General features: G+C 41.2%; 1 protein-coding gene across 4 annotated transcripts in view; it reads left to right on the top strand.

Annotated features, from left to right (window-relative positions):
- The window catches only part of KATNIP (katanin interacting protein), a 56,313-nt gene that overhangs the window by 2,481 nt on the left and 38,939 nt on the right, over window positions 1–14,893 (top strand). For 2 of the 4 annotated variants that reach the window (XM_084216480.1, XM_084216479.1), the window contains exons 4-11: window positions 431–600; window positions 5,173–5,258; window positions 6,739–6,876; window positions 8,897–9,161; window positions 10,497–10,646; window positions 12,694–12,857; window positions 13,979–14,055; window positions 14,478–14,592. In XM_084216480.1, coding sequence (XP_084072606.1) covers window positions 431–600; window positions 5,173–5,258; window positions 6,739–6,876; window positions 8,897–9,161; window positions 10,497–10,646; window positions 12,694–12,857; window positions 13,979–14,055; window positions 14,478–14,592 — 1,165 coding nt within the window. The remainder of the gene's footprint in view (window positions 1–430; window positions 601–5,172; window positions 5,259–6,738; window positions 6,877–8,896; window positions 9,162–10,496; window positions 10,647–12,693; window positions 12,858–13,978; window positions 14,056–14,477; window positions 14,593–14,893) is intronic. The other 2 variants (XM_084216482.1, XM_084216481.1) reach the window with 2 other exon arrangements.

The raw sequence follows: 14,893 nt of genomic DNA, 5'->3' as shown, positions 1-14,893 counted from the left end.
TCTACCTCCAGTTTCAAAACACAGATAATATTTTTTATTCTTGAAAAGAGGCCAATAATTTTTAAGCTTTTTGAAATTCTAAGTGAAAATCATTAAAATTCTTAAGAAGAAAGGTGAAATATGCAAAACACCAAATGGAAAAAATAATGTGAAATAAGAAATAACGTGGAAAAAACCTCAGAAAGGAAAAGTTTGGTCAAACTTCCTCTGTCACAGTGTGTGGGTGCTCATACACACGTTACAGAACAGGAACAGACCCTGGAAGATGGATTCTGAAAGGGTTCCTTGAACTGGGAACGTATTTTTCAGCTTTGTGACATGGTGTTTTGTTGTATTTATTGAAGATCTGACCATCTGTGTATGCACTGTGCAAGGATGAATTATTGGATCATTTTTGATGATATTGAATAATTTTTCCTTTCTCCTTCAGGCTGCAGGAGCAGTTAAAAAGAAAAGATCCCGTGCAAATCAGGCTGGAGGAATTGGAAAAAGGCTTTTCTGTGTATGTGAATGGAGCTAACTCCGAGCTGAGAAAGTACCCCAGGAAAATCACCCCCCACAGCTGCCTGAGAAACAGGCTCAGGCCCACCAGGACCAAGGGTGAGTGCCCTGGCAGAGCTGCACCAGGGCTGGCACTCACTCAGAGAGGCCACTGGGATCCAGGGACAGCACCACTGGAGCCTGGTGGGATGAAATTCCATGGAAATCTTAAGCTGCTTGTGTGTAAGGAAGAGTCTCTGCAACACCCTATCCATTTTTCCCTTGATCCCTCTTTAATTCCAACATTTAACTTCCCTGCCTCTTCATTTGTTAAACAGCTCTAACTAAAAGTGGAAGATTAGAAATGTGTATAAATTGTCAGGGGAAAATAATGGTATACCTTTGACACATAACACCATTAAGAGGATTTAAGATCTGATGGACTTCAGTGTTATCCAAGCCTGGTGTCCTGAGGACAAATGACATTTGATGACATAGACTGTAATCAAATTATATCCAGTAATAGCTTCATTAAGCTCATAAATTACATTTAAGCTATAATAGTTGTCTTAAAAAGATAGCTAATCTTTATTTAAATATTTGAAGTGAAGAAAATCAACCATTTTTTTCCCAGTGATTAGCTGGCTTTATGGAAAAATGGGTATTTTGTTTCTAATTTAAGTCTGTCTGTCATAGAGAGCAGTGCAGTGACAGGAATAATTTTGCATGCATGAAAGTATAAAGTATGAGCTTACTGGCCTTCTAATCTATTTAGCATAATGAAAAGAAAGTTGATTTTGCTAAATCCCTGTGTAAAGCAGTTTACCAGCCTTATTCAGTTACATTCACACTTGCTACAACCTATCTCAGAGTGTTTTTTCAATGTGTGATATCCTGCTTAAGCTTCATTTTCACCTAAAATGAAGACAAAGAGTTAAAAAAGTTACCTACTATGATAATTTATTGATTGAAAGTTTATTAATCTCAACAATACCGGAAACAAACTTTTCCTGCAATAACTGTTCCAACCATGGCTCTAACTTCATCTCCTTAATTTGTTTTCCTGCTACACTGGGCACATACTACTTGTTTGCAGGCTTAGGTGTGTTCAGGTTGTATAATTTCCTGCAGGATGTGTGGGATGGTGATGAGGAATCAGCTTGTCACCTTTCACTGCTCTCTGTGAAAGTGAAACCTTGTGTGCAGTGATGTAAAAATGGTGATGTTCTGGGAAATGGTGGAAATTGGGTGCTCTGTCACACAGGGCTGATACATCTTCAGGTGGCTAAAAAAGGTGTAAATCAACAGCTTGGACTTTTTGCTCCAAAAATTGTGAAGGGATGTTGTGACAGCAGCTCTAGTGGAACTCCTGTCAAGAGAAATTTCCTCTTAAAGTTCTGCTGTGCAGGTGTTATGTCTCAGCTTAACTAAAATTCTTTATTTCTATGGTCCCTTAAAGCTGTTTGCTCCAGTCAAGGTAGAATACATGTCTTAGGGATCTTTGAAGACTCCAGTTGCAGTCTGTGTTCCTTTCCCAACTCCATCTATCAGAGATTGTAGCACCAGCTCTGCAGAAGATAACTCAAGTGTTTTGCTGTTTAACTCTCCAGTGGTGTTGTTTTAAACCCATGAAGCTGCAGTGAAAGATACCAACTGAACCATTATCCTGTCATTTTTCCTCTTCCATTTGGTTTTGCCACTGGACTCCAGAATGAGAGTCATTGCTGGTCTGTATGAGCTTCTTTCCTGGGAGTTCTACCTTAGCAATTTTGTGGCCTCTTTCCTTTCAAGGTATTTCTTCTCAATGATTGAATATGATTTTACTTACAGGAATGATTGCTAGCTGAGATACAGCACTGATTTTTCTCCCCTATCCATCTCCCATGAGAGTTATTGCATCATTTATTACTTCTAAAGCATCCATCTATAGGATTAGTCTTCACTGAAAAATTAGGAATGGGTGGTACTTAATAATCCAGAACAGGCATAAATCCCTCTTTCTGGTTCCTGAAAGTGTCATCATAAATCTGTTTGTCAGGACTGTTTGCTTTGTGTTCCCTGGGAGTAATTACTGATAATAGTGATTGATAAAGTTTTTATGCTTAGAATTGGTAATGAATTAAAGGAAATTATAGGTTGGAGGGTAGTGAAGCTGGGCTCTAGGTGTGCTGGCATTTCTCTGGGTCTGTAGCCCACACATGGTTTCACAACTCTGTTTGTTGTTGCAGTGAGTGTCTGTGTGGTCACAAATATGTGGCTTGAGGGTGATGTGGGGTCTCCTTGGGTTAGGACTAATATTTTGAGGACATCCTTCTCAGTCCTTGCATAGTCAAATAGGCACTGACAGTGCAAACCTCTGAGGGAGGGACACCAGTGGAGCTGTTCTGTGTGCCCAAACAGGTACTGCTTGGTATTCACGTCCCATCCATCCCATGGGAAGGATATTTTTGTTCCAAACTAATGTTTGTTGCACAGATGACTTGCTCAGCTGCATCAGCCTCTGCCTGGGATTTCAATGACTGTTCTTCCTGGCTCTTGAATCCATGTCAAACTATGACCACTACAATCCATCACTAAGTAGAGTTATGGAATCACAGAACTGGGAGGGACCTTAAAGCTCATCTTGTTCCAGCCCCTGCCATGGGCAGGGACACCTTCCACTATCCCAGGTGGCTCCAAGCCCTGTCCAAGCGGGCCTGGAACAACTCCAGGGATCCAGGGGCAGCCTGTGCCAGGGCCTCATCACCCTCACAGGGAACCATTTTTTCTAATACCCAATCAAACCCTTCTCTCTGTCAGTGTAAAACCATTCCCTCTTGTCCTGTCACTCCATGACCTGTAGAGTCTCTTGAGCCACTCAAGCAGTTCTGAGGATGAAGTTCTCAGCAGTGGTAGCTTGAGTCCTGCCATCTCCCCCTTTCCTGCTCACATTTGCAGCACACTTGAGGGGCTTCTGGGCAGTTGCTTTGGAGAGATGGATTCTTAGAGAGTGCAAGGGAAAGGTGCTTCCAGTTCTTTCCCAAAGCAGTGACTGAATCCAATGACATTTCTCACAGTGTAAGCTCAAGGCAGTTCAGTGCCAGCAGAGCCAACGCTGCAGAGCAATCAGCACCAATGCTGGCTCAAAGGATTTTTGGTGTTCTTTGGGAATAGCTTGTTGGAGTAGCAGGAGCTCTGCTTGGAAGGGCTGGTTCTCTTCCTTGGAGCAGTCCATTCCTTTTCCCCTCTGTATTTAGTCCTGTTTTGGGCAGGGAAGATAAAGACAGAGAGATGCTTTGTGCTGGAGCAATAGAACAACATCCTGCAATGCTGTGATCACTCCAAATGGACATAAGCAAACACTGCTCCCCCACGGTGGTCCTGCCCTGGGCCTGCTCCCTCCTGTCTGCTTGGACCAGCTTTTGTGCAGTCTCCTGGTGAACCAGATTGCCCAAGGGCCTATAACTAAAAGGATTCTTTTCCCTTTGACTGTTTTCCCACAGTCAAAACCTGCCATATCAATTCTCTGAACAGGTCACTGCACAGGTGCATGTAGGGCTGTCCAACCCCCAGAAAAGAAAATATGGTATTGAGAGGTGTAATGAGCAACCTGATTTAATTCTGAAGTAAGCCCTGCTTTGAGTGGAAAGCTAGACTTGGTGAGCCCCAGAGGTTCTTTCCAAATGAGATCTTTCTGTGATTCTATGACCTTTGTAGGACAATAGCTTCTTTTATTGGCAGTGCCAGTTCCTGCAGCCTTAGGGTGACCATTAAATTATGGCTTAAAGAAAAAGGTTTTGCATCAGCTGTTTTTCTCCACTGAGAAGAAATGGAAGCTGTAAATCTGTCTTGGCCATAGGAAATGAGATGCCTTTATTTAGGATGCTACTGAGAGTGTTGGTGATGCCTTTGTTCCATTGAGGACGCTGATGTGCCCTGCAAATTGTTTGTCTCTTTTCTCAATCAAAGCATCTTCTCAAAAATCCATTGTTCCACTCTAAGTTGGTGCCATTTCCAGCACAGAGACTCTCAGTTCTCCTTGACCATACAGAGATTTTCTGCAGAAGTTCCTGGACCAACTCTTAATTGCCTTAGAAATGAGGAATAATGGTTGTTTGTCCTTCATTTATGGCTTATACATGAAGAATCCTTCTCTGCACAGAATGTTAAATACCCAGTACATTTTGTTTAATTTGCCAATATTTTATGTTTCCTTAATTGGAGAGTAAATACACACAATTCCTTTGTAAACCCAGCATGTCACCTGTTGTTCACCAGAACCCTGTCTGTCAGTCTGCCTTTGGTAGTTGGGTTCAGGGCTCACAACCTCAGACAGGTTACTTTCTACCCAGCTGGGGCTCAGAATGATGTATTCCCCTGTTCTAGAATGCATTTCTATATTTTCATCTCAAAGGTGGGGGTTCCCTTGCTATTAAGCTATTGTATCTTAAAGGAATTTATTCTCTTAAAAACACTTTATGATGACTGTGCCTGAAGAGGTTCAAAACTCTTGCTGCTAGAACTGACCAGGATCTGATGTGGGATATCTTTGCAGCTGTGGATTCCATTTATATGTCAGATTTATTCTTCTGTCCTCAGTTGGGGGGGAAAAAAACCTCACAAATCCACAAACAAAGGTGTCTGTTTATTGTCTAATATTGGATTTCTGCTCTCTCTCTCCTGTCTTCTAATCCTTGTGTGTCCCTGCTGAAGAAGCAGCCCAGCTAGAAGAGAGTGGGCTGCCAGAACACAACCCTCAGACTGTCCCAGGCAAGATACAACGCAGGAATTGGCTTCAGGTATGGGGCAGGTGGAAGAAGTGGGGCTTTGATTCTTAGGTTGCAAATAACTTCAGGGGAAATTGGTTGTGAGTGGTACAGAGTGGGCAGCTGGGGCTCACTGAGTGGCTTGGGCTGGATACTGACAACATGAAATGTTACCCTGCCCAAATTTGTGTCTGCTTGGAAGCCTAAAGAGGCAAATCTCATTGAAAGGGGTTTGGTTTCAGTGACATTCATCACAGAAACTTTTGTAGCCTGGACATGAGTGGCTCAGTGAGTCCTCCAGCAGAGAGCTGCTGCTGGATAGCTCTGGTGCCACCCAAGGGAATTTATCTAGTGCAAAGGATGGGGAAACTCATTTTGGAGAGACATCCCTGCTTGTTCCTGCTGTTCTCCACCCTGATACAAGACTGAGGGATAAAGAAATGTAATTTGCACAATTTGAGCCATAATTTGTGATAAATTCTTGTAGATCATAAGAGAGGGAAATGCATATAAATAGAAATATCCTATATGTAAGAAATTTAGAGCCATCAGCTCCACAGTTGTTGATTCACCAGAGCAGTCTCAGAGGAGAAACCTATTTTCTTTTAGCCTAAAGAAGGATCTGAGTTAATCTGTCAAGGACTTAATTAAGACAATAAATGTGAATTCAGAACAATGGAGACATGTCACCCAAGTAATTACATTACTTGATTAGCCATTGGCCTGGCTGGATGTTGAGTCTGTGCTTGAGTGATGGGATCAGAGGTCTTTGGCACTGTGGATAAGTGTTTGTGCTGTGCAGGTTTTCTTTTCTTTCAGAAAATACTTCACATTCAAGCTTCAAGGCTGCATTACTTTATTTACCACTCTTACTGCTTAGTTGAATTCATTTTCTCAGCTTCCATTATTACCTGTCAGGACTTCTTTGCTGAATTTGCCAGATGTGTGGCTCTGTACTAAAACCTGGTAGCTACTTGGGACTAGCTTAGGGTGATTCCTTAAGTCCTTTATGAACAACTGGAATTATTTAGCTAAGGAAACTGCACAGACTGAGTAGTTTCCTTTCCCAGTGATTTTCCATGGGATTTTTTGGATAGGACCCAGCAATTCCTGGCCAAACCTGTCAAACTTGGGCTGTGCTGAGGGATGCTGTGAGGGGGAAAGATGGACTCATTGAAAGAATTCACCCAAGTTGTCTTAAGATATTCCCTCTGGGACATCTCTGCCCCTGGCACTTAGAAAATGCTAGAGGGGTGTAGGAACAACAGGGAGCAAGGTTTAATATCACTGCCCACTCTGGGCTCAGCAGCAGCAGCTGGGGAGTATGACCAGGACTGTTAAACTGTACCTCAGGGGCCCAAAGGTGAGCTCAGGGAGGAGAAAAACCTTCTGTGGAACAGAGGGGAAAAGCAATGCTAGATCATGCTACTGTTATAAAAAGTGTGATGGTTACTCTTTTTGTACTGCTGATACACAGAAGAAATCTGATTTCTTTGAATGCTTCTTTGGACAGAAAACTGTGGCAATTAAAACAGAAGAAGGGGGTAAACTTTACATTGAACCATCTCTGCAGTACTCTGAAAATTTTGAACCTTCTGAAAGTTTGAGTGTGGAGAGCAGCAGTGATGATGATGATGGTCCTCTCTCCCAGGTACAGTTGGCAGCTGCCTTCTGTTGTTCATGGCAGTGTCATTTGAAATGTGATCATGCCCAGGGATCTGCCTGGAGCACCCAAACTCCTCTATAGTGGTGTCTTCATTAGAGAATTTGCTTTGATGAGATGTGACAAAAAAAAAAAAGGAAAAAAATGAAAAGTAAAGCTTCTTGAGAAATCAAGTCTCAATCAGCAACACTACAAAATGTTCAACCTTGTTTTTAGGAGGTGGATTATTGTCTCTGTTGGGTTTAATTGAGATATTTCCTGCAAGGAGCCTCTTTCAGTTCAGTTAATGGTTGTGCAAGTGAACATCACTCCTGGCTATCAGGTTAGAGAAAGCTGAAACAGCAGCTTTTGGTGCCTTTAGGGTAGTCTTTAAATAATGATGCTAAAATTGTTGTCATTGATGCTAAAATGCATGTCATTATTTTACCTAACAGAAATCAGACTATTTGAAAATGTTCTAATCAATGCAGTTGCTTTGCATCAAGGATTGTTGTTGTATTGACTGTGCAGCCTTCCATTTGATCACTAATTGCAGTTTGTTCTAGCACACTTCACAAATGTGAAAGAAAACTAATCAATGAACCAAAATTTATGAATGTTTTTCTGCCTAAGCAATTAATGACACAAATAAAGCTTTTCTGGATAGTGGAGTAGCATCTATATATGAAACTGTTAGCAGATCTTACCACTGACAGCAGACAAAATTCCCAAGCATATTTTCCTAGCTTGCATCTTTCTCTCATTCCTATATTGCTTTTGCAGTGATGATTATTGTTTGCTCTACAAGCTGGTTACTTGTTTACACTGATGAATATTTATATCTTTTATGTGTTTTTAATAGGAAGCTAATAATTTCAAAACAACTCCCCTTTTCTTTTTAGTCAAGATGGAAATAATTTTGATTTTCCTGGGGCTATAATGTGGTTTTTTTTAATGTCTAGTTACGATGCAGATGCAGAGGTGTCAAAGGAAAAGGAAACTTGTACAATTTCCTTTCAAAGAGCTGGAAATATTAGTTTTGACTGTCTTAAAGACATGCTCAATATCAAGGCTCAGGTTGCTTATAAACCCTCTTTTGAGCCTGACTTTGTCTGCTCTCTGTAATATATTTCTGTCAACATGGATTTCCTAACAGGTGTAATCTGTAGGAGCTTGAAGCTTTCATGGCAAACTGAATATAGACTGTCACAGTTCATTTGTACCTAAGGTACCTTCAGGTTTTCATTTTACACAGTTTCCTTACCTATATTTATCTCAAAACTCTAATACCAACAAAGCAGGGGGAAAAAAAAAAGCATTTAAGAGATGCAAGATCTTTTCCTTTTGCATTTATGAAAGCCCACAGCTCTCCAGCATCATCTGTGCTGTTTGTGGCGTGTGATGGGAGAGGCAGGGCAGTTTTTTCCGCAGTAAATTTCAAAATAGGTTATTTTTTGCATAAAATCCTGTTACAGTGTGTCCACTTCAAAAAACTCAGTGCAAGCTGGGAGCTTAGCCCATCAGAACCCAACTCTTTTTCTGCTGGTTTTTGAAGTACAGATGTGTACAAGGCAGGACTGTTATCATCTACCATGCGCTTAAAAAGGAGTTGCTGCTACATGAGCTTGACAGGCTTGTGAAGGAATTTGGAAATTCTGGATTGCAGCTGCTCTTCAGACAGCAAGGCACAACTGTGAGACTGCACAAATATATGCCTTTGCTCTCCCCCTTACTTGCTTTTTGTAACTTATTCCTAAAAATTGGTTTTGCACATAAAAGCTCCTTGGCCTACAGAATGTTCCTGCTGGATACTGATGAGGAGGAGCACAGCAGTTTTAGGATGATTTTTCTTTACAAGCTCTCATCAAAGGAGGCAAGACATGACATAGGAATGGGAATATTTTTAGCTGCATCATGGCTCTGAGTTCCTCAGAAGATTTTTCTTTTTCCTGGAGAGGAACTGGCAGCCACTCTGGTTTATTCTAAAATACAAGTTTGAGCTTTTCTGACAGATGTGTTTATATTGTAGCAGAAATTGAGAAGCAGCTTGCAGCACAGAGTGGAAGAGGAGAGGATGGAAGAAGACTCCCTTAGTGATGATTATGACTCTGTTGAAGAGGATGTGTTTTCAGACCCATCTCCCACTGAGGAAGCAATTACAGGCTTTGAAGGCCTTCAGCTGGATAGCAGTGGGGCACTGCAGAAGGAAGGTTCTGAACATCAGGATGCTGGGAGATGCTCTAGCCTTGATTCTGGTGCCCCAACTGTGCTGGAGTTCAACCAGGATCAAAGCAGTAAGTCTGTGTCTTCCACAATTCTTCCTTACAATAATCAGTCTTTGAGGGAATTGCTTTCAAGGTTTATCATGAGGAGTTCCTCCATACCCTCCCAAGTTCTCATGCCCTTCAGGAAACCTGTTGCTTGATCTCCTGATTTGGGAGGCTTGCATCCTCTTGTACTTCATTAGGAACTTTTTGGCAAATTCAAAGATACAGACCTGGTTATTGCACCTCCATCACCACCTCTAGACACCTGAGCTAAGATTACCTCAGACTGTCTGAGAGATTTCTCAAGGAATTCCCATGGTTTTAGATATATTTCTGAACTGGTTTTGCAGTAATTCAGGCAGCCAAATCTTTCCAGTCTCACATTTCACACCCTGGGTGCTGGGTACCTGTCCCAGTGTGTGCTGTTCATCCCTGGTGACTGACATGAGTCACTTCTTTTTGTCTCTTTCTGTCTCCTTTGGAGACCTCAGTGTCCAAACCCACAACCAGTCATTAGGTCTCAAAGGTGATTTAGCAAAGGGTGAAGAGTTCAGGCAGAAACCAGACCTAAGCCTACCTTTAATATTCCTCAAAATTCCCTCCCTGCTCATTTTTGGTACAGGAATTGGTTTTGGTTTCTTGGTTTTGTTTATTTTACTGCTTCCTTTTTTTTTTTTTTTTCTTTCTTTCTTTCCCTAATCTGTAGTTAATTGCATAAATTCAGAGGAACAATCTTGGAATAAATTAAGTAGAGGAGTGTTCCTTTCATTATCATAGATGTGAGTGGAGTGTGAATGGGGAGAGGGGCAGAAGAAGAGACAGGAGCAAGGGCTGGAAGCACAGTGAGAACAAAATCTCTGGGAGAGTGCAGGACTTTTTGTCCAAAGATATTTCAGAGCTGTGATAGAAACAGCAGAGGCATTAATATTTCCCAAACCAAAAAGTGAAGAATTACTTCTATTTTAGACAGCCCTCTCCCCTTCTGAAACTTCTAAACAAGATAACATTTGTGTCTGTATTTTAAGAATTTACTTTGGCATAACTGTGTTAAAAATGACTCGGGACTTCTTTTTCATTTTTGTTTTTCATGACAGTAATGCAGGTAAATATCTGGCAGAGATGAGATGTCTTGGTACATTATAATACTATTTTTATTTTTTTTGAGTTAGTGCCAGCCATCCATATGTGCTTCTGCAGCAACAGAACAGTGCCAGTGAAAGGGATGGAAATTATCACTTTTAACTATGCCAACATAATTAAAGTGGCAAAACTTTAGCATTTAAGAGCCAATAAATTTTCCTGGGCTGGCTGCTTCCACATAACTTTAAAGTTTATTATTTCTTTTTCCTTTTTATCTTGCAGAAGTGAAGCCAGTGCAAGTTCTATCAGCCAAAAGAAAGGACAGTGCTGAAGTGTACATTCCTGTCAAACCAGTCATGCTGAAAAATAAAGGCACTCGGCCACTCTCTGCTGTGTTCTTGCACCAGGACAGACATGAAACAATGTATTCTAGTAAGAAATAAGAATATATGATGTCAATAAGGAGAGTTTTCATGCTTTTTCCCCTTCTGGCTCAGATGCAATTTTAGCACACATCTGTCATTATGTGATTTTTTTAGCTGTCACTCCCCTGGTTTTTTTTTAAAGTGGGATTTTCTGTGCTTTTGTTGTTGTTTTTAACACCTCGAGTGTTCTGACTTCAGTGAAATTGTGATAAAATGTAAAAGCCTGTATACTTCAATCTTCTGCCACATCTTTACTGTCTTCCTTCTCTTTTTGCTTCCACAGCACAAGATTTTCCCTCTCCCTTTCAGTCCTTGTTCAGTACTTGCTCTGTGTTTCCCACTTGCCTCGTGGAGGTCTATTCCCTGTGGGTTTAATGAAAATATATGTTCTTTCAGTCAGCAGTTGATGTTTGGTGGAAGAGTTTAACACAACACATTTGGAGCAATAAAAAATGCAGAGTTCTCTACCACAATAAAGGCACAGTTTTTCACAGCAGGACAAAAGAGCCCTGTGGCTGCTTGGGACTCTAGTTGAATTACACCTTGAACACTCAGATCAGTCTGCAGTGCTGGGTAGATGTGCCAGTATCTAGGACCGTGCTGGAAAATATTTTTCTTGGACTGGAGAATACAGTTTGAAGCCATTGCTGCTTATTCTAAAAATCTGCTGCTAAGGAGTTGTCTTTACCTGGGGAAAAACCCAACAAAACACAGCAAACCCCAAATGCAGGGGCTGAAGTTGTGACTGCAGTTGTAGTTCAGTGCAGTCCTTAACTGAACAAGTCTGATCAGCTTGAGTTTTGGAAGGTCTGATGTGAAGTTTTTATACCTGCCATATCCTGTGGTCAAGCTGTTCTTTTCAAAAAAGCAGAATCCAGATGTGTCCCAAGAAAGCACTAAGGCCAGTGGTTTTGAAAAGCCAAAATAATTAGTTTCTTAATTAGCAGAAAACCAACCAGAGAAAAAGAAGTTAATTCTTTTTGCCTCCAGAATAAATCCCCTTTGTAGCTTCTGAGACCCTCACCCACCATCTGTTGAAGCAGATGTTGCTTTGAATTCCCAGAGATGTGTGCAGCATTTTCTCAGGTTATAATAGTGCTGGTTGGAGCTGTTTCTGTCCAACTACTGTGATAGATCCTAAATGAATTTCATTTCAGGGGGATGATACAGTACAGAAGAATAAGCAGGTCTTTATTCCATCCCTGTTTTTGCAGAGATGATTGATGCTTGTTGAAAGTTTTCATGGGTGTATGTGCAAGGAGTGAATGCACACAAATCTCAGCTCAGTCTGAACTTCTTGTCTTTTCAAGGTGGACTTCATGTGACTTGCACTGTACTCCCCTCCCTACAGCACTGAGAGCACCCTGGCACTCCAGTTATTTCCCCTCACTCTAAATGTCTGTACAACTTCAGTCTCTTCTCTTCCCTTGACTTTTAAAGCCCTCAGATATAACCACTGTGCTTCTCTTTTAGTCCAATCTCACATCATCTGTTGTTAAATTTGATTTCCTCTCTTTCAAACCTGTTTCTAGGCTGTGATGTTTCTGTTTCTCCATGAAGTTTGGGAAGATTGGGATTCGTGTGGGCATTGTGATGACTGCTTAAGTGATAAGGTCATTTATTTTGCCTTGTAAAATAGCAACTCCTGATTCCCCTTGTTTTGCTTGAAGTCTCTCGGGATTCCTCCAAAATAGCTGAACACCCCAATTAAAAATTCCTGCTGTGCTTGAATTATATATACTTCTTTTCAATGGACTATTACAAGGCATTTCCACTAAATACCACAACAAAGCAATCTAAAAGCATAAAAATTATGTTTCTCATTTGTTGGTTTTCCTCCTCTTATGATGCTATTTTAACTGTTGCCTAAAGAAGATGTGACTTGGAATCTTAGCATAAAACCAAAGTGGGGGAATTCAGCTTCATTTGGGATGGTTATAGATGCTTGCAAAGCCCTTTGTCAGTCACTGAATGGGAAGTTTCAGATGTTGGAATGTTCTGTACTTGTATGTCCTGGGAAAATGAGTATGTCTTCCCTTTTTTTTTGGTCCCAGAGCCCTTAACTCGACCAGAAACATCCCTTTCACTAACCAGGAAGAGTATATGTGAGAAGGATCCTGACTTCTCTGTTTCAGCTGTTGTTCAAGCAGTGCAGATTGAGAATGAATTCTTGAAGGGAGATCACCAAAGGCAAGCAGTTGCCACCAACCCCCAAAAGGTATGGCAAAAAAAAAAGAGAGTTGTTTGTTCAACTAGCAAAACCCCCATGAATTACAATCTCTTACACTCTAGGATTGTGTATGAACGGATGGTGATGCCCCCTAAGTGTAATTTAATTTGTATTATTCTTCCAAAGGGTTGTTTCCTTTAATCTGCTTCCTCAGGATGGCATCCCACAGCTCCCTCTTGATTTCAGGGATCGCTGAGCAACTGGCAGAGCAGCCATATGATGTGTCTATACAATCAGATGCACAGCTGCAGGCCCACTTGAGCCATTTTCATCCTGCAAGCTTCTGAAACAAGGCAAAGTGTGATTTCCATCCCAATAAATCCTGCCTTCCTCCAGGACTCTGTAACATGGACACTGCCCCCTGTTAGTGCACGCTCTGCTTTTGGAGCAGATCTGTCCTGTACACTGCTGGATCTCACTGAGGATGAGCTGGGGAGGCTTTTTTGCCCCAATGAGTGTTCATCTCACCTCCAGAAACCATGTTTAAAACCAACTAAAAAGTCATAAGCAAGGGAGTCAAGAAAAAATAACAAAAAAGTTGAGTAGAGTCAGAGAAAGACCCCATAGCATTTTAAGAATGCAGCACTTTTCCTCTGTTTTCTTTTAGGTATCTTAGTGATAGCTCTTTATTAAAAAAAAAAAAAGTTTTATGCTAATAGAATTGAGGGGTTTGGGGAGTTTTATGCTAATAGAGTTGAGGGGTTTGGTGATTTTAAAAGACTTGATGATGTTGGAGAACAAAGTCTAGTAGACCTGTGCCAAAGCTTTGGCCAACCCTGAATCCTACCAAATGTATACAATGAGGTTATATATATATATTTATATATGTATTTATGTGTGTGTGTGTATTTTCTAGTCCTCAGAGTTTGCTTCTATGTTTTCTTCCACATAGAAGATGAAGCTCAAAGCTCAGCTCTTTCATTGTAAATCCAGACCAATTCCATGAAATGTGCTTTAACTTTGTACGGAGTTACAGATGAGCTGGCCAAGCTCTGACTTGTTCCAGAGATGCAGATTGATGCTGTGTGATGAGAACAATCTGAATGGAACATGTTCATCTTTTTCTTACTTAGGAGGCATTTTCTGTTTCATCTGTTCTTTCTGTAAAGGCTGAACCTCCAGAAAAACGCCAGACAAGGACTACAGTCACCAGAGCTGTGGAGAGATTCTGCCCTTTTGGAAGCAGGTATATGTTTGTATATATTTGCTTTAGGATAACTTTCTTTTTTAAAAGAGATTTTTTTAGAATGCCACCAGTCCAATTACTACACCTGGTAATCTTCAAATGCTTGAGACACTGTGCAAGTGGCAAATCAGGCAGTGCAGCCTTGGGCCAATTTCTGTGGAGCAGGATCTGCCAACATCTCACTTTGTGGTCCTCAGATCACCTCTGCATTCTCTTCTCACACTGCCTCAGAACCAGCTGGAACTGGAGCTCAGCTTTTTAACCAAACTCTGTGTATCCAAGGTGGAATGCTGCAAAAGTTGTCATTTGGTCTTGGGTACATTTTCCTGTGGGGTTCATCCTATCATCTCTTCACCTCTGCACCAACTATTTCTTAAAAATGCAGGAATTATGACGAAATAACCCAGAATATGTTGTTTTAGACAGAAGAAGAGACTCCTGAAAGCCTTTGGGGAGCGTGGGAGCCACTCTACCTTTGACAGTGACAGATCCCTGGCTGGTGACAAAGCTGGAGTAAATTCCATGTGGAGAGAAAAGGTTTGTGCATATGTGCACCATAATTGGTGCTTCCCAGTGTTACTGAATAAAAGTGCATTGAATGAGCTGTATCCCTCAGTTCTGCCCTACATCAAGTAGTAAATCTATGGCAGGGTGCAAAAAGAATTTATCACTGTTCATCAGAATGACAAAGGAATCAGACCAAGAGCAGAGAGTTAGTTGCCTTCTCTTCAGGCTTTTTAACAGTGTTGATGGGTGGTAGAATTGGTGTAACCCAAAATGATTGATGAATGTCATCCAAATAGCCATGGCTTTGCAATCTTTTTGCCTCTGACCCATC

Source organism: Fringilla coelebs (genome assembly GCF_963513975.1).
Source record: "Fringilla coelebs genome assembly, chromosome: 16".
Classification (NCBI taxonomy): Eukaryota; Metazoa; Chordata; class Aves; order Passeriformes; family Fringillidae; genus Fringilla; species Fringilla coelebs.
The sequence above is the reverse complement of the archived record's forward strand: the minus strand, read 5'-3'. Positions and strand labels throughout refer to the sequence as shown.